Source organism: Podarcis liolepis, assembly GCF_965112155.1.
Source record: "Podarcis liolepis genome assembly, chromosome: 14".
NCBI classification, from domain to species: domain Eukaryota; kingdom Metazoa; phylum Chordata; class Lepidosauria; order Squamata; family Lacertidae; genus Podarcis; species Podarcis liolepis.
The window spans coordinates 48134746-48159644 of NC_139569.1; the positions used below are offsets into that span (position 1 = coordinate 48134746).

Below are 24899 nucleotides of genomic sequence, written 5' to 3' on the forward strand. Positions count from 1 at the left end.
TCTGATGGTGTCAAATTGCTGAAAGCTACATAATTGGGTATCACATAATGTAAATGGTTAGAAATGAGTACCTTGATTTAAGGCTGTTTGACATGAAAGAAGGGAAAAGAATATTGTGCTTTTGTAGTAGACAACAGTTGTTGGTGGATGTCGTGATGATGCAATTTGGAAGAAATGTTGAGTGGGGTGTGTGTGTGTGTGTGTGTGTGTGTGTGTGTGTGAATCCCTGGTGAACCAAATTACCTTCTTCTAAGAACTGCATTAATTACTCTGGCCTGCAGTTATAATTTTCTCTATCTGTGATTTGATTTACCAGTAGAAGCTGACTTTTAGCTTAATCCTGTTTTCCATTGCTGTGTAGAATAAGGGGAGGGGTTGAATTTGAGCTGGAAATGATATACTATTGTCGAGTACCTTGAGACATTTAGAAATGAAAGCCCTGGTACAACTTTTAAAAAATATTTGTTTGTTTGCTCTTGTCACACTCTGGGTCTGAATACTTTATAACTGTGATGCCTAACTATGGTTCGCCTTTTGGACAGAAATGACCTGTCTATTATACGCCATGCACTGCTAACTTCCAGGTTGGATTTTTGCAATATGTTTTATGCGGAGCGACCCTTGAAGATGACTTTGAAACTTCAATAGGTTCAAAATGCAGCGACCAGATTACTGACTGGGTTTCTATTTAGATTTCAACTCCTGATTTAAAATAGCTGCACTGGTTGCCAGTTTGTTTCTGGGCCCAATTCAAGGTGCTAACGTAAGTGATTTAAGCCCTAAACGACAAAGCCCCCAGATATCTGAAAGATTTCCTCCTTCCCTACTGGACGCTCTTGGGTGTTGAAATCTTCAGAGGGGGCCCTATTATGAAACTCCCTCCCCACAGAGGTGCCTCTGGCTTTTTCACTATGCAGTTTTCAGCAAAGGCTGACGACACACCACTTTCCCCTGATGTTTGACACTTGAGATGCATCACAGCCACCTTATTTCTGCAATTTTAAGTTTTTTTAAACTGTTTTTGCATTCTGCTTGAATTGTTGTAACACACCCTGGAGCTTTAGGGTGAAGGGCAGGAGGAGGAGCATGATGATGATGATGATGATGTAACTTTTCATATTGGTTTGTGTATAATCCCTCTCCTTTATCACTTAAAGGTAAAGGTAAAGTTACCCCTGCCCGTATGGGCCAGTCGTGTCCGACTCTGGGGTTGCGCTCCCATCTCACTTAAGAGGCCGGGGGCCAGCGCTGTCCGGAGACACTTCCGGGTCACATGGCCAGTGTGACGAAGCTGCTCTGGCGAGAAAGCGCAGCACACGGAAATGCCGTTTACGTTCCCGCTAGTAAGCGGTACCTATTTATCTACTTGCACTTAAGAGTGCTTTCGAACTGCTAGGTGGGCAGGAGCTGGAACCGAACGACGGGAGCTCACCCCGCCGCGGGGATTCGAACCGCTGACCATATGATCGGCAAGTCGTAGGCGCTGAGGTTTTACCCACAGCGCCACCCGTGTCCCTCCTTTATCACTTAGGGTGGGTTTAATCCATTAAGGCTCCTTATTGACATCTTGCATGCTCAAACTCTGAATTTATACATTTGATCTGACTTTAAAAAGTCAAGTCCAAATGAGTTGTTAATGGATAAAGCAGCCTTTGCCATAATTATACTTGCCTCTGATGAAAGGGATGACGTGGTGTGGCCTAATATGCTCATATAATTTATTTCTCCCCAAGTGTTACATGAATTGAATTTTGCTCACAATGAAGACATGCTGTCATCTATTTTTCATTTTCCTTTTATGGAAACTTAATGGGTTTCAGGAAAATTAAATTACATGATAATTCAGTGCTGGTAGTGTATACAGAGCCTTTTTACCCTCGGGTTTTTATACATCTAAGAGTACGTTCAGCTTGTTTTACACACACACGTGTTTATGGTAATATTTCAGTCAGATGGCTTTAAGCGCAGTAATACCTGAAGGCTTTATACAAATGTATCTGTATATTGCAGCAGGTGTCCATTTGTCCCCCCCCTTCCCTGTTAGCAGCTGTGGCAGTCTGAGGAACAGCAACCGCCATCAGGTGTAGGACATTATAATTCACCGGTCACAAGAAGTTGCCACGTTGATATTTCTGTCTTTGCTACAAATCCTCTAAGGGGGTCATCCTCCGTGACCATCTTGCTGCTCTCAGCACTGTAGAGACACTGCCTTTGAAGTCAAGTGCAAAGAAATTGTGGAGTGAGCAGGTGTAAGGATACAGGGGTTTTTTCACTCAAGGGAGCATACAGATAATCTGAAAAGACAAGTGAAGATTTTGATCTGCCGGTTACATATGCTTAGAGAGAAAAATACCACTATGGTTTTGAAAAGTGTCCTATTTAATTTTTAAAAGATAGAACTAACGTTATTTTTCTTTATTTGAATATCAACAGTAAAAATGCTCAGAATGCTGCATACTATTTCAATTTCTTAAAATTAGGCCAACCTACTACAAGACTTGCAAAAACGTTTTCCTTGTTTAATATGGAGAAGCAAACCACATGAGCACTGGTTCACATGTAACGCTAAACCAGCTGGCTTCATTTTTTTGCTTTCACTGCTATAGGAAGGGAGGAACCAGGGGATGAGCGCTTGAGGTATGTGCCCTGTATGTAGTGTGAAGGGTTTTGAATATTGTTAATGCTTGTTTGAAGGTGAGATATATTTTAGTGTAATACTGAGTCTTAACACATAAAAAATAATTTTAATAATAACTTATTATTTGTACTCCGCCCATTTGACTGGGTTGCCCAAACATAATAAATCATAAAACCTAAAAAAGCTTCCCTATACAGAGCTACCTTCAGATGTCTTTTAAAGGTTATATAGTTACTCATCTCCTTGACCAGGGGTCAGCAAACTTTTTCAACAGGGGGCCGGTCCGTTGTTCCTCAGACCTTGTGGGGGGCCATACTATATTTTAGGGGGGGGGGAATGAACGAATTCCTATGACCCACAAATAACCCCAGAGATGCATTTTAAATAAAAGCACACATTCTACTCATGTAAAAAAAACCAGGCAGGCCCCACAAATAACCCAGAGATGCATTTTAAATAAAAGGACACATTCTATTCATGTAAAAACACACTGATTCCCGGACTGTCCATGGGCCAGATTTAGAAGGCAATTGGGCTGGATCTGGCCCCCAGGCCTTAGTTTGCCTACCTCTGCCTCTGCCAAGACATTTCAGAAGGATCTTATAAAGCTGGGAGAACACCCAGCGAAATGACGAATGAAAACTGCAAATCAGTGGAGAATACCCCAGTGGAGTTCTATATTAGTTGCATTCATTCAAGGAAGATCTTGGAGTCATTTTCCATGTATCTTTCAGAAAGGCAAATCCTAGGGCTTGCTGATCAGAAGGTTGGCGGTTTGAATCCCCGCGACGGGGTGAGCTCCCATTGTTCGGTCCCAGCTCTTGCCCACCTAGCAGTTCGAAAGCATGTCAAGTGAAAGTAGATAAATAGGTACTGCTCTGGCGGGAAGGTAAACGGTGTTTCCGTGCGTTGCTCTGGTTCACCAGAAGCAGCTTAGTCATGCTGGCCACATGTCTGCGGACAAATGCTGGCTCCCTCGGCTTATAGAGCGAGATGAGCGCCACAACCCCAGAGTCGTCCATGACTGACCTAACTGTCAGGAGTACCTTTACCTTTACTTATTAGGGATTATTAGGGAAGGAATATGTAACCATGCAGAAATCATTGTCCTCTAGCCATTCCGCACTTCTAAGAGATCTTTGGAACTCCCTGCCCATTGACACCAGGCAGGTTTGCTGTACTCTTTTTCGGGACCTGCTTAAAATGTTTTTGTTAAGGCAAGTCTCTCCAGACATGTAGAAGCTACATGTGTTTTCTCTCTCTTTAGATATTGTAGATATTTTGCAGTGGCAATGTGCTGCAGCCCCCAGCCTCTCAGATGTCTTTTTGTATGGATTTGCTCGTAGAAACAAATACTGTCCTGACCTGGTACAGACTATGTCACTTCTTACATTTTAGTTCTGTAGGCAAAAACGGGAGAAGTACGCTGTTTACAGTTTCTGTTTATTGTTAAAATTCAATGAAAATTTATTTTTTAAAAAATATAAAGACTAAAACTATGTTATACTAAAGGCCCATTGGTGTTGTGGCAAGTTAAGAGTACTGGAGATCTTTGAGATGTCACAGCAATAATTGAAATAAGTTACAGTAAATTATTTGTTACCTTCTATAGAAGCAGCAGGCATGAATGAATGCAGTGTGGAGATGCAGAACATGACACTGACATAAAACTTCTTTGACATATATTTTTCTGTGCATTGGAAATAAGACTGGATTAATACAAGTAATGGGTGGAAGTATTCGGAGTTTATAATCTTAGTAACCTCACGACACTTGGTATAGCTAAGTATGGTCCTAGGATTTCATGGACATAAAATTTAGGAGATAATAATTTGTTAGGGGAAGTTTTGGTGGTTAGTGAGAGGCTTCTAGTACAAAGTTGGAAAGATCAATCCAGCAATCAAACAGTATCTGGGGAGAAACTTAATGTATAATTGTAAAACAAAGGTGGACACTTGCCATTCTATCTGGATGAAATATTCTGCCTCTTGATGCCATATATGTGTTGGTCAAAAAAGGATATAAGGATATAAAGAGATAAAAGAGCAATCGTCCAGCAGGTCTGTATAAGAACTCGCACTCTGTAGGCTGGCTGCCAGATTTTACTTTTTTATTCCCTGTCCTGCTCTGCTCTTTTGCCCCAGGAATGATTGGTCTGAATGCAAGATGCCACACTGTGGCAGTATGGGGCTACACTGACGAGTGAGAAAAGCTTCGTTTATCTTCGTTTATAATAATTAAAAAATGCATAGGTACTACACTAGAAAAGTTGTCAAAATAAATATTTTGCAGTAGTCTAAGGGGAGGTGTGTTTGTGTATTCACACATTAAAATTTGCCCCTTTAGCTCCACTAGCCTAGTATTTTTTAATGGCTTCTTTGTGTGAAAATGGAATCGTATGTGGATTTTGCTCCAAAATGAATGATATTGTCACTGATCTTGGACTTGGCAAAATATCCTCCAAGGCAGAAGTTTTCAGCTTCAAGTCGCTTTCGTCTCCACTCCTTACAGTTTCAGCTCCGTGACTGTACTTCAAACTGCACTCCTTTTAATATGCACAACCTAAAATGCTTTCAATAGAAGGTTATTAGAATGCTAGTTTGCATCCTTCAGTGAATGAAATGATGTGTGATTATGAAGTCATCAGGCATGGACCAGTAAGACTTGAGAGAGCCTCCCCCCTCTGAGGTCCTTAGGGTGCCATTGATTGGTGACCATGTGTTTGTGCCCGATAGACTGTGAAATGGTGTGTTGCTACACGGCTGTGTTGCACCTGCGCCCCACCAAGGTGATTGATTGGTTTGGTCATGTGGAATGTTCCCATCTGGTCTGCAGTAATGTGTTCTCCCCCACCCCCAGCAAATCGCAAGCGCTGCCTTAATAACTATAGCAAGTAGTCGCAAAAGGCTAAGGAAGATGTTCCTTTTTAAAATAGAGTAGGATTTCAGGCCATACTTTCTCCCATTTCTGTGGTATGCATTTTTGGTTTTTGGTTTTAAAGAAGCCAACGACAGTATGCTCACACACACTTTAGAAGGCTGAGCAATCATTTGTAAATAATAGTTGATATCAAAATTAATTTAAGGGACCCGCATCGGAGGTCTAACCCCCATTTCCACAGAACACCTCTACTGTCTGATTAATTTATTATCCTTAAAACCTCACTTTTTTTAATTGGTTGTTTTATTTATCGTTCACGATTTTGAAATCTAAATAGCAAAAAAAATATTATGTGGTTGTCTTAGTTTTCTCTCTCAAAGATTCATTTATAATATTGGGCAGTCTTGTTTGCTATTTCTTAATCTCAGTTTTTTCATAATTGATCTATTCATTCCATCTAATGACTAATTACATATCAGACCACTTCATCAGCAGTATTCATCACTGTAGAATGTAATAATGACATTTCAACAAAGGAAAAAATAAATATGCAAATAAGAACTCATTAACATTTGCACGAGCTGTTTGAATAATCACATTGCTTACAAGACTGTAATTAACCGAAATTGATGCTGTGCTCAGGATTTGATGGTGTGTTTTCTCAGCATTTTATTGTTACTACTCTGGGGGCTGGAACGAAGTTCTGCTCTTCTTTGGGCCTCATTTCTGACTTGATGTGATGGGTTGTGCCAGGTACCAGAGACTTTGGGGAGTTTTTAATTCATCTATGACCTACCCTCAATGCATATGAAGATATTTGATTTAAATGGCCTTATTTCTAATGAAGCACTGTTAGACTTCTGTAATTATGCAACAACTATGGGGAAGAAGGAACCATGAGAATTAGAAAGTGCTCATTTTTAACAGCATTGTTACACATACCACATTATATTGATTTAGGAGTATTATTTGCATGCAGTATATTATGCAAATACAGATTTGTTCAACAAAATGATTTTGTGTCGGGAGGCTTGAGTTTAGTGTAATTGAAAATCAGTTGCTTAGGAAAATTATAAAATATATAGTCATTTCACAGCAGTTTCACTTCTTCTGTTCTTCATTTTTGTGCTGTGTTCATGGCTTTTGCCATAGCTATTGTTTGTGTCAGGTTTTTTTGATGACTGCAAATGCTGATTTTAACAAGTTTAAGGAATTTTCTTTGTTGAATATGTACCCATGCCATATGGTTCAACACAGAACATTAACTTGACAGGGATAATACATTGTAGTATATGGAGACAATTTTGCCTGCAGCTTAACTATTACTCATTCTGGTTGGGGGCCACAAGTACAGAATTCAGTTAACATGCAGATGAATTTGCTTGACAAGAGTTGCACTTCTAATTTTTGCCATGTAATTGGAGCACACCCTCCTGTTTTAAGGTGGCACCAATAGTAAACATTGCACTCACTGAGAGGAAGAAATATACCTATCTAATAGTGGATTAGATCAAATATAATGCCAACCCTTTACCTATGTGTTTTCCACCTTGCTTCACATGCTCAAATTTCTTTCCTTATTTTTGATATAGTGACAAGCCTTAGTTTGTTGATGCAGTTGAACTGGACAGACTGTGTCATGCAAGCCATAGTTTGCCTCCTAATTATAGCTTACAGTCTGGTTTGCTGGCAAACAATGGTACTCACAAACCATAATTTGACCAGTTCAGATGTAAGAAGTCAGAGCACTTGAAGGCAGAGGGCAGTGCATACACACAACTTGTCACTATAGAAAAGAGCTTTCCAAACTTTTCATGTTCCTAACACACATGCATCATTTGCGACAAAGTAATTCAGTTTTACTAACAAACTAACCCCTTATAAAAGCGCGGGGAGCGTTTGGACGACACACCTACACACTGCAGCCAACACACTAACGTGTTGTGACACACAAGTTTGGAAAGCTCTGCTATAGACTATGATTGGTTTTTTGTCTGAACTGCCCAATAAATAAGGTAAAGCTTCTGTATATCCCTTATACACCCTTCTAAGCTTCAGTTTCTATAAATTTTAAAGCTATCCATTTCATTCAACCTAAGAAGTAGTGAAATCCTTATATTTTAGTATGTGACATGCATCAGTAAAGCCTTATATCTGAATTAGTCTTATTTTAATCCAAACTCGTGTTCAAGATAAGCAGGTTCCTGGAGATTTTGAAACATTGTGCGCAAGCACTATTGTTGAGCACCCACCATTTTTTTCATGAAGGTTTCCACAGAAATCTTGCTGAAGGAGTGGAGATAGTATTCCTGGGAGATTTTGCTGTATGTATGGAAGTTAGACTAGTTTTAGCCTTTCATCAATCACTCCCAAAAACATTGGCATTTAAGAATACTGTTACTAGTTATTCCAAGTTCAACAGTCATGTGTATTCATTTATCATTGCAATCAGACTAGTTAATGCTGCATGTAAAATCCAGTAGCAAAGGGTTAGTTAGTGCCTGCTTCACCAAACAAGGCTAGATGCCAGGGGTGTCTTACCCATAGAGGCTAGTGGCACAGGGCGCCAGGGCGCCAAGTTCTGGAGGGCGCCAGGGAAGAGGCAGTCTGGATGTGGCCCCTCCCAGCATCAGCTTGCCACCCTCGCCTGCCTCCGCCATGCTGCCCACGCCAAAGCAGCACCACACCTGGAGCCTCCATCTGCCGTGGCCACCGCCGCGTCCAGCCTCTGCCTCTTCCCCCGCGGGAGGAGCCGTCCTCTAGCCGCTGCTCACCTCCTCCAGCCCCGCCGGCAGTCCCGTCCTCCCTTAAAAAAAGGGACAACTCTGGGAAAGGGGGGGAGCGTCGGAGGGAACTTTGCACCACGGCGCCATATATGTTTAAGACGGCCCTGCTAGGTGCTGCTTATGGTTTTTAAAATTACTTGAATCAGGTTGTGGACCACCGCTAGGGGTGCTGAATTAGTCCAATTCTCTTTTAAAGTCACCTAAGCTATTAGTTGTCTCTGCCTCCTGTGGACGTGAGTTCCATAGTTTAACCATGCACTACATGAAGAAGTACTTGAACAATATTGGCCCAGACTAGTATGATGTTTGAAGCTGAGTGTCCTCTACAAGCTTTTCAGAATTAAGGATGCAGAGGAGATAATGATGATAATGTTTCTACCTTTGCACTGAGCTCTTTCCCCACCCCCAAATACTTGGGACATGCCCTGCTGCGGGCCAGGCAGGAGGAAAAGGTGGTGATGATGCCCCTGAAATGCTCCCCCTGCCCCCAAACACCTCAACAACAAGCAGGAAAAAAGATGATCGTTATTATTGTCATCAGCATGCCTCTGCACTAGACTGCACCCACAACTCTGAAACAATCCCTGCTGCAGGGTATGCAGCAGAAATGAGAAATGAGAAAATGTTCCCATATGCAACATCCCACCCAACATCCCACCCTCCTATTCAACTGTGGTTTTTCCCAAACAGCTGCATGCTCCATGTACAGGCAGGCAGCAAAACAAACATAACAAGAATTGCTCCTCCCCTCCACCCCAATTTTCAAAAAAATATCTCAGGGGTCAGCAACTTTTTCAGCAGGGGGCCGGTCCACTGTCCCTCAGACCTTGTGGGGGGCCGGACTATTTTTTTTAAAAAATATGAACAAATTTCAGTGCCCCACAAATAACCCAGAGATGCATTTTTAATAAAAGCACACATTCTACTCATGTAAAAACACACTGATTCCCGGACCGTCCACGGGCCGGATATAGAAGGCAATTGGGCCGGCTCCGGCTCCCAGGCCTTAGTTTGCCTACCCATGAATTATCTCAAGTAGCTGCCTGCTGCCTATTCCATGTGGATGGCAGGCAACAAAACAAACAGGGCAATAAACAGGTGGATCCAATGACTTGAAAATAAGACAAAAACAATTAAAGTAAACTAAAGTGAAGTAGGAAACAGTAACTCTTTAGGACACCAGTGGTTTCTATTGTCCAGATAATTCGCTTGTCAACTACAGCTGTGATTTCATTTATTGGCTACAAACATTGACAGGCAGGAGCAGCTCAGCCAGTTCATTTTGGTTAGAAGGGCACCTATATATTTTGTTTCGTAGCCTTTTTTCTAGGAGGGCTAGAAGCTTCATTTTCTTTCAAAATGGAAGCTCAGAGACTGGGACCCCCACCTGAAGGCACCAGAGAAAATCTTTGCGGACTATGGTTGGCAACCCCTGAAATAAATGTTACAATGATAAGAGGGGAAAGCTCAAAAATGGCCTAATAACTAAAAAACAGATTGGGAAGAAATGCAGTCAGCTCACAGATGCTCCACAAGAAAAATAAAACTAAATTCACTATGTAAATTATTCATGGCAAATTATTTGCTTGGCTCTTCTAGACATTTAGAGGAAATGGAATTGTGGACCTCTGAACTATCAAGCAAAGTAGAACACTAGTTATCTCTTTTGTAAAATCATCACATATAAAAGTAACCAACACACAACTAAAAGGTCAGCAAAAGGAGGGTATTCAAGTAACAATATGCTTACAACCATAATTATTTTTATTAAGCTGTGAAAAATAATTATACCTTAGTTAACATTCTGCATGTATTTAGTAACTGCTTATAAACTGCAGCAATCCAGGAACATGACCACCTGGGAAGAGAACGTAATTAAAATGATAATAGGCCCAATGAGAAGAGAGGGTATTTGCTCATCTTTGGCCCAGGGGAAGAGTACCGGTTAACAAATGCCTCAAAATGTAAACAGCACAACAAATCTTTTGAAATATTCATCCTGTTGGGAAGAAGCAGTTATGTTAAGGTGCAACATTAAGCAGAAATAAAAGCAAGGGAACATGCAATCCTACATGCCTTTTTATAGTCCGATCCTTTACTGCTAGCGAGTTTCGTTTGATTAGCATTTTCTGCACACTGGCTAGAAAAAAATAGGCTGTTCAAATTTTAAACAAGCAGGTATTGGAAAATGAAAACTATTTCAAACATTCATGTTGCACATGGTACCTGTTCAGTGTGTAATCCTCCATCCCCTCCACCTTAGCTCAAGCAATCCATTATACTTTAGGATCTCATGCATTTTGGGGGAAAGTATGTGGTTTTCCTCTGCTCCTAGATGCTTATTGGTGTGTATGTGAAGTGGAATATGTTTAGGAGAAGACAATGAACAAAATAAAAGCACTGCTAGATCAAACCAAATGCCATCCATTGTGGCCAACCAGATATCTATGGATGCTCACATATACGGTATTATAAAATCGACATACTGTAGTATTATTTTTTCATATTGTTTCAGTAAATGAAATCATCATACATTGCATGTAAAGTGCTCAAACATTGCTTTGCTTTGTTCTGGAAGCTGTAAGACTCCAAGTCATTTGGATGTTTAATGTTATATTCTGTATTTGCTTTGCAATCAACAGTTGAATTCTTGAAGAGTTGTGAAGTATTTTAATTCCCTCTATTTTTAAGGAAGGGCCCAAAAAATCCAAAGATGTAGTGTGCTGAATTTCCAAGACTTGAATTTCCATTAAATTTAAGACTGGAGAGTCAGCATCAGAGTAGTTGAACAGACAGTGCCTATGGCTCTCTGATTTATACTGGCATCACTCTGCTGAAAAAAGCTTACTCTCTTACATGCAGGGATATTCTTAATTTTGGCACTGTGATAACCTGCCCAACTCTTTGTGGTACTGAGATGTGCAGCTTTAAAATGACAGGAGTGCACATTCAAAACAAAAACACAGTGTTTTGCCTCCTGATGTTACTCTTTTATTCTCTACCTCTTACAGCAACTTTGAGCAAACATTTACACATCACCCTGCAGTCTACACCATTTCATTCAAAATGTGGTAGGGTGAATGCATTCATAAATGATCTGGGATTGAGCAGTGAGAGAGTCAGATTTTAAGGTGACACTAAACTGTTTGGGATGGTGAAAATGTAAGCAGGGTGTTTCCTTATATTCTTATGCCATATGTTGTGTTATAATGGTGAAATGCAAAATCAGAGGTTTTAGTATCAATGTAGTGTGTATTCATCATAGTAGGAATGGGGATCCCCCCCTTTTTTTGCTTTTTTGAGGGTTGCATTTATTCTTGTCCAGCCCTTTAGGGTTGTATGACAGCAGTAGAGATGACAAAAATGGGATGTGGTCATCCCATACACATACAAACATAGATAACTCCCTCTTCAGAATGGAGAGAGGGGTTTGCTGAAGTTCCATTCTCCACGAGCCTTCCTGCTGATACAGTTCCAACGAAGTTGACTTTCCTTGCCTTTGTCAATGGGGAAGCCACTGGCAGCAGTCAGTTCTCCTCTTCTTCACAGAAGGAGCAGGCAGGTTTCCCAAGGGATGGCAGTGATTGCAAGTGGTACCTCGGGTTAAGAACTTAATTCGTTCTGGACCTGAAACTGTTCTTAACCTGAAGCACCACGTTAGCTAATGGGGCCTCCTGCTGCCGCTGCACCGCCGGAGCACAATTTCTGTTCTCGTCCCGAAGCAAGGTTCTTAACCTGAGGTAATATTTCTGGGTTAGTGGAGTCTGTAACCTGAAGCGTATGTAACCTGAAGCGTATGTAATCCGAGGTACCACTGTATTCAAGACAGATCAAAGTGTTCGGCTGTCTACTTCCGCATCAGTGCTCCAACCAGCTTGGATGTTTTCCATGTGCAGGCAGAAATCACCAAGCATTGTGTTAAGATCAGAGCAGATGAGAGAGAAAGAGAGATCACTACTGCCATCCAATGCCTCCTGAAGTGTAGAGAATCAGGGTTTTCTCCCAGCACTGACAGTGCTGACCCTGCTGGATTCTGTGCAGGTGCCATTTTTTCCTTTTTTTTCAGTGGATATGGTGCCACTGTTGTTGCTGCCGCCACCACTGATATATGCAGGAGGGTACTGGCAAACCAGTTTAAATGATTAAGTAGACATAGTTCACGAACTCTTTAGCTGCATATTTGATTTTGTAATGGCGTTATGGGAAAGGTGTGTATTTAATATTTCTCTCTTGGAAGAGTGAGAGGGTTGGAGTGGAAGGAATATATTGGAGCAGCCTTCCCTGCCCCACCACTTGTTTGCCAGTACTCAGTGGCAGCCTGTTGCTCAGTGGAAGTTGAGGGCAGAAGGTTTTCCCAATGTACTCTTTGTTTTATCCCCAGCTGATCCCACTTCATGAGACCACCTGGTTTCATGGCAGTGGCTCCTGCCCTTCTTTGTATTAATGCAATGGAGATGTAAGCAGCACTGTTGTGACAGGACACACTCTTCTCCTGAGATGCTTCCTGTGAGCATGGGGCGGGGGCTTGAAATGCTCCATGCTCAGCAGGAGCAGGAGTCCTTGGGTTGCCAAGGAACCCTGCCTGATCTTGTAGAGTGGATCAGGACCAAGAAATCCTGGGTTCAAATTCCCACTTAGCCACAAAGTTCACTAGGTGATCTTGGCTCAGTCACTATTTCTCAGCCTCACAGGAGAACCACCCTTGAGCTCTTTGGAGAAGAAGCTAGATAAACCAGAGTTCAAGTTCAAGAGCAATTCCTCCGTAAGGAAAGGTTACAACATTTGGACATTTTAGTTTAGAGCAAAGGCAAATAAGAGGATACACAATTCTATGTGTGTAAAACTGCATATTGCAGAGAAAGTGGATAGGAAAAAGTTTGCCCCAATCCCATAATGCTGGAATATGGGGCCACCCAGTGCAGCTGAATGTTGGAAATTTCCAGCAAAATTAAGTACTACTTCGCACAGCACATAGTTGGTTTCCACAAGAGGTAATGGTGGTCACCAACTTGGATGGCTCTAAAAGAGGTTTACACAAACTCATAGAGTCTACTAACCATGACTACTAACCTACTAAGTATGCCTCAGAATAGCAGTTGCTTGCATTGCAGGTGGGAAAAGTGCTGTGGCTTTCAGGTCCTGTTTGTGGGTTTCCCATAGGCCATCGTGAGAACAAGATGCTGACCTAGATGGGTCTTTGGCTTCCCACATTCTTTTATTAATAATGCACCCACCTTCATTAAAAAAATTAAAGATTCCATACAATATGTGGGCAGGGAAAAACAAAAATACAGAAAAGCTCACTACCAACATATTTCTCATTGTTAAAAATGGAAACAAGATTTGAACAAGATCAAAACAACCAGTACTTGTTATCAGTTCTTCAAACGTTGCTTACAAATCTCAAGAGCCTGGAATATAACATTGGCGGTCAGCTGCATGGAATTGCATATCCATGACCAGGAAGGCCATATGCTGCTCTAAAGATCTTTCTGGGAAGGGAGCAATTAGAGAACAAATAAATCTTTTGACCCTATAAAAATTACAAAATAGTAACTTGTATAATTCAGTTTCTAACTCCTACCTTTTACATGGGCATACACGCTTCACATATGGCATGCTGTTAAATCTCTCTTCAAAAATAGCTGGCAAGAAAATGCTGCAGGAAATTAATGCAAATGGTTTCCTATACTTTAGGAAAAGTAACAACTTCAAGTAATTAACAGTCACCTTGTGGATTCACAACACCTCCTGATCTGATGATGAGGATAATGGTGGTGGTTGTTGTTGCTGTTGTTGTTGTTGTTATTCTATACACTGTTTACTTGCTAAAATGGCTTCTATGTATTGAAGAACATGCCTGTCATAGAGCAGGGATGGATAATCTATGACCCTCCAGTTGTTGAATGGACTCCAAACTCCTATCAACCCCAGCCAGCATTGGGAGTTGTAGTCCAACAAAATCTAGAAGGCTCCGCATTCTTAATTCCTGTTACAGAGCTCTGATGTCAAATTACATTGATCTGTTTAAGAGAAACCAGATGTTTGCATTATTGTAGGGCACTGAAAAAAAGAGGGTACTGCCATACCACACATACAAAATTTGTTTAACTGGAAATTCTTCTAACAACTCCTAAGAGTTTTCACACACTATCAAGTTAGAAGTACACTCTTCCAAGAGTAAAAACTGCAGACAATAAGTTCCACCCCAAAGCCAGACCTTGCCTTCTACTAAAATAGAAGTATATTCTATCCTAAGAGCTGTTGATGTCACATGTTTGGGCTGAATCATCTCAGATCTAGAATTTAGCCGTGCAGTGCTGGTTTTGCAATGAGGTTATGGCTCTAGTGGTTCTGGCCCTTGGAGTTACCTATTTCAGAGTGAATCTGTACTGCCTGGGAGCGCAAAGGCCCAATGGCAGCAGTCTATAAATAAAGGAAGTGACTATTTAATATATAAAAAAATTCCTTCCAGTAGCACCTTAAAGACCAACTAAGTTAGTTCTTGGTATGAGCTTTCGTGTGCATGCACACTTCTTCAGATACCATGCACACGAAAGCTCATACCAAGAACTAACTTAGTTGGTCTTTAAGGTGCTACTGGAAGGAATTTTTTTATTTTGACTATGGCAGGCCAACACGGCTACCTATCTGTATTTAATATATGTTTGGGAAGGTGTTCTCCCACAAAGTTGTAGAGATGTAGATTTCAGCTTGTCCTCTGCCGCAGCAATTTTTCAGTACTTGTAATTTAGTCTCGTGCAAATATTTTGTTTATAAACCCTGCCTGGAATATTGCATACTTTAGTCAAAGCTGTTTATCATTTGGTATAGAGCTTCTTATTTACAGGAAAGAAAATGCTGAGTGCAGTTAACATGAACAGCATGATTCACACTGCTTCAAACAATTTTGCAAGCTAGGTATTTTATTTGCTTGGTCTCTTGACAGTTGCTGGGGGCAAATTGCTTGAGCAGAAAATTGGTAACTTTCTTTTGCTTTTTTAACAGTAATGTGTCCGTTTTTCAAGTAAGCGATAGTGAAATATGTGTCAGTCTTATTAACCTCCCAAGAAACTCCAATTCTGTGTTACAAGAGGGATAGATTATCTAGGTCTCAACCCCTGCATGCCTTGCAGTCTTAAGCAGCAATTTGTAAATAACATTTTTTTTCAATATCAAACAGCAAAAATAATTTCATACTTGGAAGGCATCAAAAGCTAGCATTTTTCATTACAGGTTTAGCAAGTGTATCAAATGTATTTTTTTCAAGTTCCTCATTTTAAGCCAAAGTGTGGAAATTAATAATTGTAGTTTTTGCTTCTGATAAAAAAAATCAACCTTTTTAAGTATCAAACATTTGTACTTGTTTTCTTTTATGTACCCTTTATGCTGTGTTGATGTATTGTTAAATCTCGACTTAGGAGGTTCTCTGCATGTAGGTAGTTCATTTTTATTTTTAATTTTATAGGAAAGACATCAGAAAGAACTCAATTTCCATTGTTTGGTCGAGAACCAGGACTCTCAGGCTGTCAGGTAAATGTTTTAGTTTTAAAACATTTCAGCAGCTTATTAGTACTAATGCTGTTAGTGTTTCTGGGCATGCAGAGGTAATGCAGATGGATTGTGATTGTATAGGATCTGGATATGTATGTTTGAAGTTAGTTTTCTGCTCTGCAATTCTCCCATTTTATCAATATATTTATCAATATATCAATATCATGCCTCTACGATGCTTCCCCTGCAGGTCCTGATATTCTAACCATGGTTAGGAGATTGGAGACATGCTATAAAGTCTCTTGTTGTATATCTTTCTTGCCATGGTTTGCTCTAACCATAATATCAGTGATGTAACCATGATGTGTATCAGTTCTAAGTAGCAATGGAGGCTTGGCTCTTAGGACACATCTGGCACTGCCCTGCCAACCTCAGTCTGCCCTGAGCCAATCCCCACCTGCCCGCCTTTACAACCAATGAGGGGTGGCTCTGCCTGCCATTGGCTCTGGCTCACTTCCTGTTGGTTTTTCAGTCTTCTGCTATGCTCCTACCCCTCTGTGAAGCTACAGTCCTCCCGCTCTATCTTGTTATCTTTTTGTGCAATAGCTTTTGTAATATGTGTACAGTCATCTGTATTTTTGAATTTTAATATTGACTGAAAGCTACCTTGTGAGGATAGTCACACTAGAAGGCAGCTTATAAATCTGTTAAATAAATATTTTATTACTATAATTATTAGAGCTTATAACTACAATTTAATATTATGGTTCAGGCAATCTGCAAGTTGTCTTGTTCTCCAATTCCACGACTGCTAGGTTTGCCTCAGAACATAAGGTTAAAAGCTTTGTTAAATGCTTCCAAAGTTTGCTTTGCAATGCTTCTGTCAACAAATGATCTGTGTTGCACATTTCAGGCACTCTCAGTTTGCAAGGCAATAGTAAGTGGCACTTCCTGAGACCTTTTGTTGTACATTGCCAAGGATCTGGAGTGAGCATGTGCAAAAAGGCATGCCTGAAAGATCCTTTTACAATATCCAAAACAGATTTGCACCACTGAAATTTCTCAGATCTGTATGTAGCAACAATATGCTTTCTGCATAAGCCCACTTAACATCAATAGACAAATACATGAGGCTTAGCACCAAACAGCAAAGGGAAGCGAATATCTATCTAAATAAGACTGAACAGTCCCTGAAACGAGGAGCTCAAAGTTTGCCCACACACACCTTGAGACGGACAGGGGAGACAGGGAGTGCATTTAAAAGGGCAGCAGGCAGCTACAGCTCTTCCTCTTCCTCAACCTTTGTTCTAACAGCACAGTATTCAAATGAATTGGAAAAATTAAGAGCAGTTTTTACGTTGGAGTCGTGCAGGGCGGCTTTTCTAGCCCCAAACCCTCAGTGCCAGCCAGATGATCTGCACTGTGGCTGGAGAAACGGCATTTCACTCAGGCAGCAGCAAACTTACTCAGGAGTCAGGTAGGGAAGCATTCTCACTTGTGCAGCAGCACCAGCAATTTGAATCCTGGGGTACCTGTCAGTGTCTGTCAGCCTCCTGCGGTAGCCCAGGCTTCTGGTTTCCTGTCGGGTGCAAGCCCCATCTTTGCCAACCCGCGTTCACTCATGCTTTCCCCCTCCACCTTACGAGTGAGCAAGGGCCGCCTTCTCCCACTCCCCATCCCTCCCCTCCCCGTGCACCTGGCCACCTGTTCCTCACCTCTCCATTGCATGCCTCAGCCCAACAGATAGCCCAGAACCAGCACAGGTTGATACTGGGGATGGCTGGGACCTGGAGTGCCACGTCGAAGCCCAGTGCCATCCCTGTGCCAGCTGCTGCCACTGCTACCAAGGAGTAAGTGGTGGCCCAACAGCTGCAGCAGCGGACATTTCACGTCATGTTTGTTTCATGTGAGGTGGTGCTTCGTATGCTGCCCATCTTGCCTTCACTGCGCACCCAGCGCAACAACGCACCCCAAGCCTCCTCTGCCCTCCACAGGCGCTTCTGGCAGCGTGGGACTGGAGCTTACAGGCAGTCAGCACCACCATACTCTGCCTCCTCCGGGATGCGATTCTTCCTCTTGCTCCTCTTCCAATTGGTGGCTTAGCCATCACATTTCAAGCAGGCACAGAAGGGAGGCAGTGAGTTCGAACAACGGCAACCTCACTGTACTCTGCTCCTTCCCAGCGCAACTTGGTTTTGCTTTGCGCAAACTCTCGCTCTCCTACCACTGGACCCACCCTCTACCCTCACAGTTTGATGACGATTGCAAAAATGGAAGAACTGCGTCCCATTTTAAATTAAAGCAGGACACAGCTATTTACTTCCAAAAATGGGACGATTCCATTTTTTATGGACAGGTAGAAATCCTATACTGGACACTGTCTTTTCGTTGATCCAGCCTAGATTTGTATTACCCTTTTTAGCTGCTGCATTCCATTGCTGACTTTATGGTCTGCTAAAATCCCTAGATCCGTTTTCTGTGTGTGCTGTCAAGCCAGGTGTCATCCATACTGTATTTGCACATCTGATTTTTCATACTTTAAATACCAAACTTTTTATTGATCTCTGTTTAAATAATTTTTTGTTAGTTTGACCAGTTCTCCATCCTGTCAATATCTTAGATCATGTCTGGTGTTTGCAACGCCTCCACAATGTCCCAAGATTTGATGTCCACTGAAAATTTGATGATCATCTCCTCCACTCCATCCAAGTCATTTTATAAAGTCGTTAAATCACACCAGGCCCAGAGCAGAACTCTGAGGCACCTCCTTTAGTGCATATTTGAGGCACTTGTGACTTGGATCAAGATTTCCTTTTCCTCAGTATCGTGATGTGGTCACCTCCACCCAAGGTCCCCATTCCTTTCATCTCATCAACCAGTTCTTCTGGACGATGAAATTATCAGCATATCAAGAATTTATTAGACCTTTCATTCTTTACTGTTTGATTTCCAACAGATCCCATTTATTTTTAAGTGCTATGCGATCATGTACCTATCTAATGACTTGTTAGCACAATGCATTTAATGAAAACTTTCTAAGACAAACCACCAGAGAGAATTCTAATCTATCTCATTTTCTGGCAGTTGCTATTGATTACTCATTCAAGGTTCCTTTGTTTTTCACTATCTAATGATATTCTCCAGAGTGAATTCTTAACAACCTACAGATAATTGTGAGCTTATTTCTAACATTTCCATGCAGAATGAATTTGCAATATAATATAATTTCTAAATGTCATTATTCCCCATGTTTGATGTTCCCATGGTTTTATTTTTCAAAAAGTAACACATTCAACAGTTTAAAATGCAGCATTTATAGCTTGTATATATTGGGTTGTATTCAATGTTAGTCCTACTCAGAGTGGACCCACTGAAATTAATAGACATGAGTAAGTCAGATCCATTAATTTTAATGGGTCTACTCTGAGTAGAACTTGGTTGGCTGCAACCCACTATATTTATATAAAACAATGTATATCACCCTTCATTATTTATTACTTTAATGCTACTCCCTCTTGATGATTTTCCTATTTTATTGTTTTGTTGTGCTCCATTGTGATAGCTGTTTTATGAATGGCTTGCTGTATATGCTCTTATGTATTGTATGATGCTCTATTATTGTAAGCCACTTTACACATTAAAGCAAAGAAGAATGTAAGCTTATTCATCGTATTAGATTTCCTACAGCATAAAACAGGTGAAAACCGAACAAACTATATATTTTTTGAGCAATAGGAGTGACTGCACCCCTAAAACTATATCCAGATTTTGTATCCCTTGAGTTCTGTGCAAAATAATGGGTAGGACAAAGTTTCTTTTGGTGCTGGATGGATAGCCTTGCACCTCAGTGGATATTGTGGGTGTTATACAGTGGAGGAAAAAGAAGACACAGTGTTCTTCAGATGACAGGTGTATCTTAGCCAACTCTTTGGGGTGTATGCCTCATAAGGCAATTTCCTCACGTAGTGACAAAATGTGACAAAAATACAACAGAATTCTATTGGAATAGTATTAAAATAGTAGAGCATTATAAATATTTGCTTAATAGAATGAATTCAGTAGTCCTGCAGTCCATAGAATAATCCTTAACACTACTCTTGAGTGGTCTGTGGCTGCAGGTTCTGTGGATTTCCAAACTCATATCCTGAGTATTTTAAATATTTAATTTATTGATAGCTTTATTTGCCTTGCCGTTTCAATTAAACGTGTTGTCAATTAAATGGATGTCAGCACCTAGGTATTTTTTAAAGTTTCTGGTCATTCATTGGTTGGTGAATAGTCGGCACAGTATTTGTGTAGTCCCTGACTTTTTTCTTTGGATGTCTGTTGGAGGTTATTTGTGGATTAGCTAGGTATATTTGAATTAGCTTACTGCGGTGAGCGCTTATTACTGAGGACAGTAATCCAAGCAGTGCTAGTCAGTATTCCAGGAGAATTGCTTGCTATTGATTATCCTTTAGTAATTGGATGTGAGTTTAGAAGACGAGGTTCCAGCTTGCGAGAAGTCTCCAATTCAGTTTTAAGAGCATTAGGAACTAAGCTACATGTATCATGTCAGCAAACTTATCTTTTTGAAGAGACCCCAGGCACTTGATCAAGAGCGAGCCTGGTATTGATAATACAAAGCTTATTTCATAGTGTTATGATCATCCTTGGAGTATTCCATCTCTATCTGATGCCCTCAGGGTAGGATAGATCTTAAGGTCGCTTGGTTCTGCTAGGCAGAAAAATCAATGAGATGTATTAATTACATCTGTATTGATTTTGATTTGGCAAACAGAAGTACTTCAAATAAGCTGGATAAAACTTTTTCAAGTATCAGCAATAATACAGAAAAATAAACAACTCACATTTTTAGAAGAATGACTTTTTAAAACTAGCACAAACTACCCTGAATCCTCAAAATCTAGGAAGGTGTCATGGCACTATGCTAATTTAACAGAGGAGCCATTCCCCCCCCCCATGTAGAAGAAAACTGAGAAGGGGACAGGCGAACTATTGCAACTTTCAGGTTTTGCTGTTAATCCATTGATTGGAGGTACAGTGGTGCCCCGCAAGACGAATGCCTCGCAAGACGAAAAACCCGCTAGACGAAAGGGTTTTGCGTTTTTCGATGCGCTTCGCAAGACGAATTTCCCTATGGGCTTGCTTCGCAAGACGGAAACGTCTTGCGAGTCTTGCGATTTTTTTTCGCTTCCCCCCTTTTTCTAAGCCGCTAAGCCGCTAATAGCCTTTTAGCCGCTAAGCCTTTAATAGCCGCTAAACCGCTAATAGCGCTAATCCGCTAAGCCGCTAATAGGGTTGCTTCGCAAGACGAAAAAACCGCTAGACGAAGAGACTCGCGGAACGGATTATTTTCGTCTTGCGAGGCACCACTGTATCAGCTTCAGTCACTACATAAACATTGCTTCTAATTGTTAATGAGTTAAATTTATCACATCAGTGAAATTATAGAGTCCCACACCAGGATTTATTTCTATGTTTGGATGTTTCCCCCACCCCACTAGTTTGAAATTATTTTCCTCAAATAGCTTTAAAAAGTCAATTGGAAGAGGAGTTCGGTTGTAGTTCTCAGGGTATGAGCCCCATTGTTTCGGGTGGGGGAGCATGCACAAGGCACAGTTGACCTCTGCCCCAGGAAAATAATGTGTCACGTCATGTCTTGATGTGCTGCGTGGCGCCTTGTGCACCCACAGTCGGGGGTCCCTAACCCTTGCAGTCAAGTGACACATAAATGTTGTGAAACAAACAAATAAAATAATAAATAATTCTTAGGCTTAATAAAAAAAAACAACCCCAAAAAACCACAACTAACATTTCTTTCAACAGTGATATGAGATTGAAGCTGAATACCACGGTTCTCATTAGTCACTGGTTGATGCATTAACCACATCATTTGAGACTTAGGCCCAGTCTATGCTAATACGTTATGCTAATAGTATATTGCTTTAGCAAGGCATCACAAGCAGGAAGAAGCAGTCTTAAGCTTGTGTCACACACTTCTCCAGTCCTTTTCAAACACAGCCGGAGATGGACTCAGCGGCTTATACTTTCACTTTCCTGAAAAAAGACTTGGAAGCTGAGTTGTTTTGAAACTGATCAGAGTTTGTTAAAAACCAGTGGAAAGCTGCTCCCTTAGGGCAAATGAATCTCTGCGCCCAGCAAGCCCTCAGTTGTCTGCCTTCTTATTTATGGGTGCAGGCTGGCCTGTGCAGAGAGGGGGCAGCCACCCAGGTACACTTGCCCTGGGCCTCAAAGGGCTAAGTCGGTTAGGGGGCTCCACCAGGAACTGGCTGGTTTTTTGTTTGTAACTTAATTCTAACAAGACTCCAGCTCTGAGCCTCAGACAAGCTCAGCACAGGCCTGAGTGCTGGGGTGGGGTGGGGAGCCTGGCTGCCACCTTCCTCCTCTTCAGTCTCACTGTTTCCCTCGTAAAACTCAGCATGGAGGAGAATGGGAACAAAACTAGACTTAAGTATCTCCACTTGTCATTGACTCCAGCTCTGGTGCCAGTGGGTGCAGCAGTCACCATTCTTAAAAACAATAATCCTGGTCTAGGCAACACAACAAGTCAAGGATTCAAGGGGAAGGGATGAATGAATCTGCTAACATAGTCCTCCTAGGTGTGTTGGGGGGAGCGGTGGGGAGGGGAGAGTGCACAAGCCAAAGAATCATGGTGGGTTTTGCTTTCTTATACTTCATCTCTTTAAAGCAGGCACCCCCAAACTTGGCCCTCCAGTTGTTTTGGGACTACAGTTCCCATCACCCCTGACCACTGGTCCTGTTAGCTAGGGATGATGGGAGTTGTAGTTCCAAAACAGCTGGAGGGCCAAGTTTGGGGGTGCCTGCTTTAAAGCTTAGTGTGTACCGGTCCTTTAGGCACAGAGAAGGTAAAGGTAAAGGTACCCCTGCCCGTACAGGCCAGTCGTGTCCGACTCTAGGGTTGCACGCTCATCTCCTTGGCTCTTAAAGCGAGATCTGCCTACTCTAGCTCATCTAGAAGCCGTGAGCCGGCGCCGTCCGAAGACACTTCTGGGTCGCGTGGCCAGCGTGACGAAGCCGCAGCTGGCGAGCCAGCACCAGCGCAGCACATGGAAACGCCATTTACCTTCCCGCTATAAAGCGGTCCCTATTTATCTGCTTGCACTTAAGAGTGCTTTCGAACTGCTAGGTGGGCAGGAGCTGGGACCGAACGATGGGAGCTCACCCCGCCGCGGGGATTCGAACCGCCGACCATACGATCGGCAAGTCCTAGGCACTGAGGTTTTACCCACAGCGCCACCCGCTTCCCAGGCACAGAGAAAGAGACTTTTAATGTCCTACTCCTGTTGGTTTGTTTTGCAGTCAAGTCTGATTCGATCAGATATTGGGCTTGGAAGTCCAGGTCTGATGTCCTCAGGAAAAGCCGGAACATCATATTACCCATTTCCTACCACAAATCCACGACGAAGATCACTTCATGATTCATCTTCTCTTGGTGAGTCAATCATACGTTAGCTAATGCTGCTTTCCCCACATCACATTTTTAAGATTGAGAACACTCTTTTCAGGGAGATGTCCAATTATTTTCCCCAAGAAATGTGTTTAATTATAGATTATCTTCTGTGAATTTTATAGTCTGTTTAACCTGGCGGCTTAGGACTCACATAAGTTGAAAGTGGGAGAGCATTGAAGTGGGCTGTAGGAGGGAGCCAGCAGCTTGACATTGCACTTTTCCCTTTTGAGTGCAAAATTAGGTAGCATCTGCTGCCTTTTTCCTTCTGTAACTCCTCCCCAGTCATCCATTCCCCATGTAGTGTGCAATCCACCCCAAAAGAGTTGTAAGAGCAGAATGATGTCCCAGAAGCATGTACTTAAACATTCCCCAATAAGGAGGTGTTCTTTTGGGAGGTGAACTCCCACTCGTTCAACTCTTAAACTAGATCTTGGAAATTAATTCATAATTCTTAGTGTCCTTTTAAAAAAACAATTTGTATTTGAATCTGGAAGATAAGTAGCTGGGCAAAAGAGTTTTATAACAGCACCTGCTACTATTCTGCTCTTTAGGACTACATTTTTCTAGTTCTTTTCTCATTTAGGCAGCTTTTCTTCGGCAGTGCTACTTACTCTGTTAATGTTACTAATGCTGCTGGTTGATAAAATTTGGTTTTTCATATGCAGATTCTCTACAGACCAAGAAAGTAAGAAAAGTGCCCCCAGGTTTGCCTTCATCTGTAAGTATTGATGGTTGTTCTATCTTTCAGTAAACAGTTACCATTGGGTTGCTTTCTTTGTGTATCGGTTACAAAGAGTAAAATTGAGCAGCAATAAGTTATAAAGCAGGGATAACTAACCAGTAGTTCTCCATAAGTTGTTGGACTCAAGCTCCATCAGTCCTGACCAGTGGCCAAGCTGGCTAATGCTGATGTGAGGGCGGTTTGAAAATCTAATTAAGGCTTGCACAACATAAGCCTACCAACCAATTGTGGCCACCTCTAGAACTGTTTGCACTGCTCTTCCTCTTTCTGGAGCAGGTGACATGTTGGAATTGGTCAAGTTTTTCATCCTCTTGCAATTAGCTGGACATGTTGAACAGTCCGCTTTTACTGAGGCTGGATCTAGACACAGTAAAAAAAATTCAGGAAAATGATTTGTAAACCTCATAGTGAGAAATCATGTTGGAGAAAGACAGGACTCCACAGCACCATCTGGTGTCACAGTGTTATAATGCATATAAAACACTTTTTCTTTACTAATGTAGCTGAGTCCTGAGTCTCTCTTAACATGAACTGTTGGAAGAGGGAAAGCCTTCTCTGCTGCTGCGACCCAAGTCAGTGAGGAGAAGGAGAAAGAGTGAAAGAGAGATTGAAGGAAAATTGGAATCTAAGGAATGGAGTGAGGAGGAGGAGGAGGAAGTGAGGAACAAATGGATTGGACAAAAAGAGAAGAGTGTGCTGTGGGGTGCACAGAGAAGAAGGGACTGCAGCTGTTGAAAGATCTGTGGGCAGGAAAGCAGGGAAAAAAAATGACAAACTGGGATGCAGATTGCAGACCAGTCCTATGCACACCCAGAGGGGAGGAGGTGGGAAGCAGGCTTCATGAAATAAAGAATGGGAAGCAGA

General features: G+C 41.7%; 1 protein-coding gene across 30 annotated transcripts in view; it reads left to right on the forward strand.

Annotated features, from left to right (window-relative positions):
• The window catches only part of TCF12 (transcription factor 12), a 147273-nt gene that overhangs the window by 60945 nt on the left and 61429 nt on the right, over positions 1-24899 (forward strand). For all 30 annotated transcript variants that reach the window (XM_083475722.1, XM_083475728.1, XM_083475723.1 and 27 more), the window contains 3 exons: positions 15773-15837; positions 23143-23275; positions 23959-24011. In XM_083475722.1, the coding sequence (XP_083331848.1) occupies positions 15773-15837; positions 23143-23275; positions 23959-24011 (251 nt within the window). The remainder of the gene's footprint in view (positions 1-15772; positions 15838-23142; positions 23276-23958; positions 24012-24899) is intronic.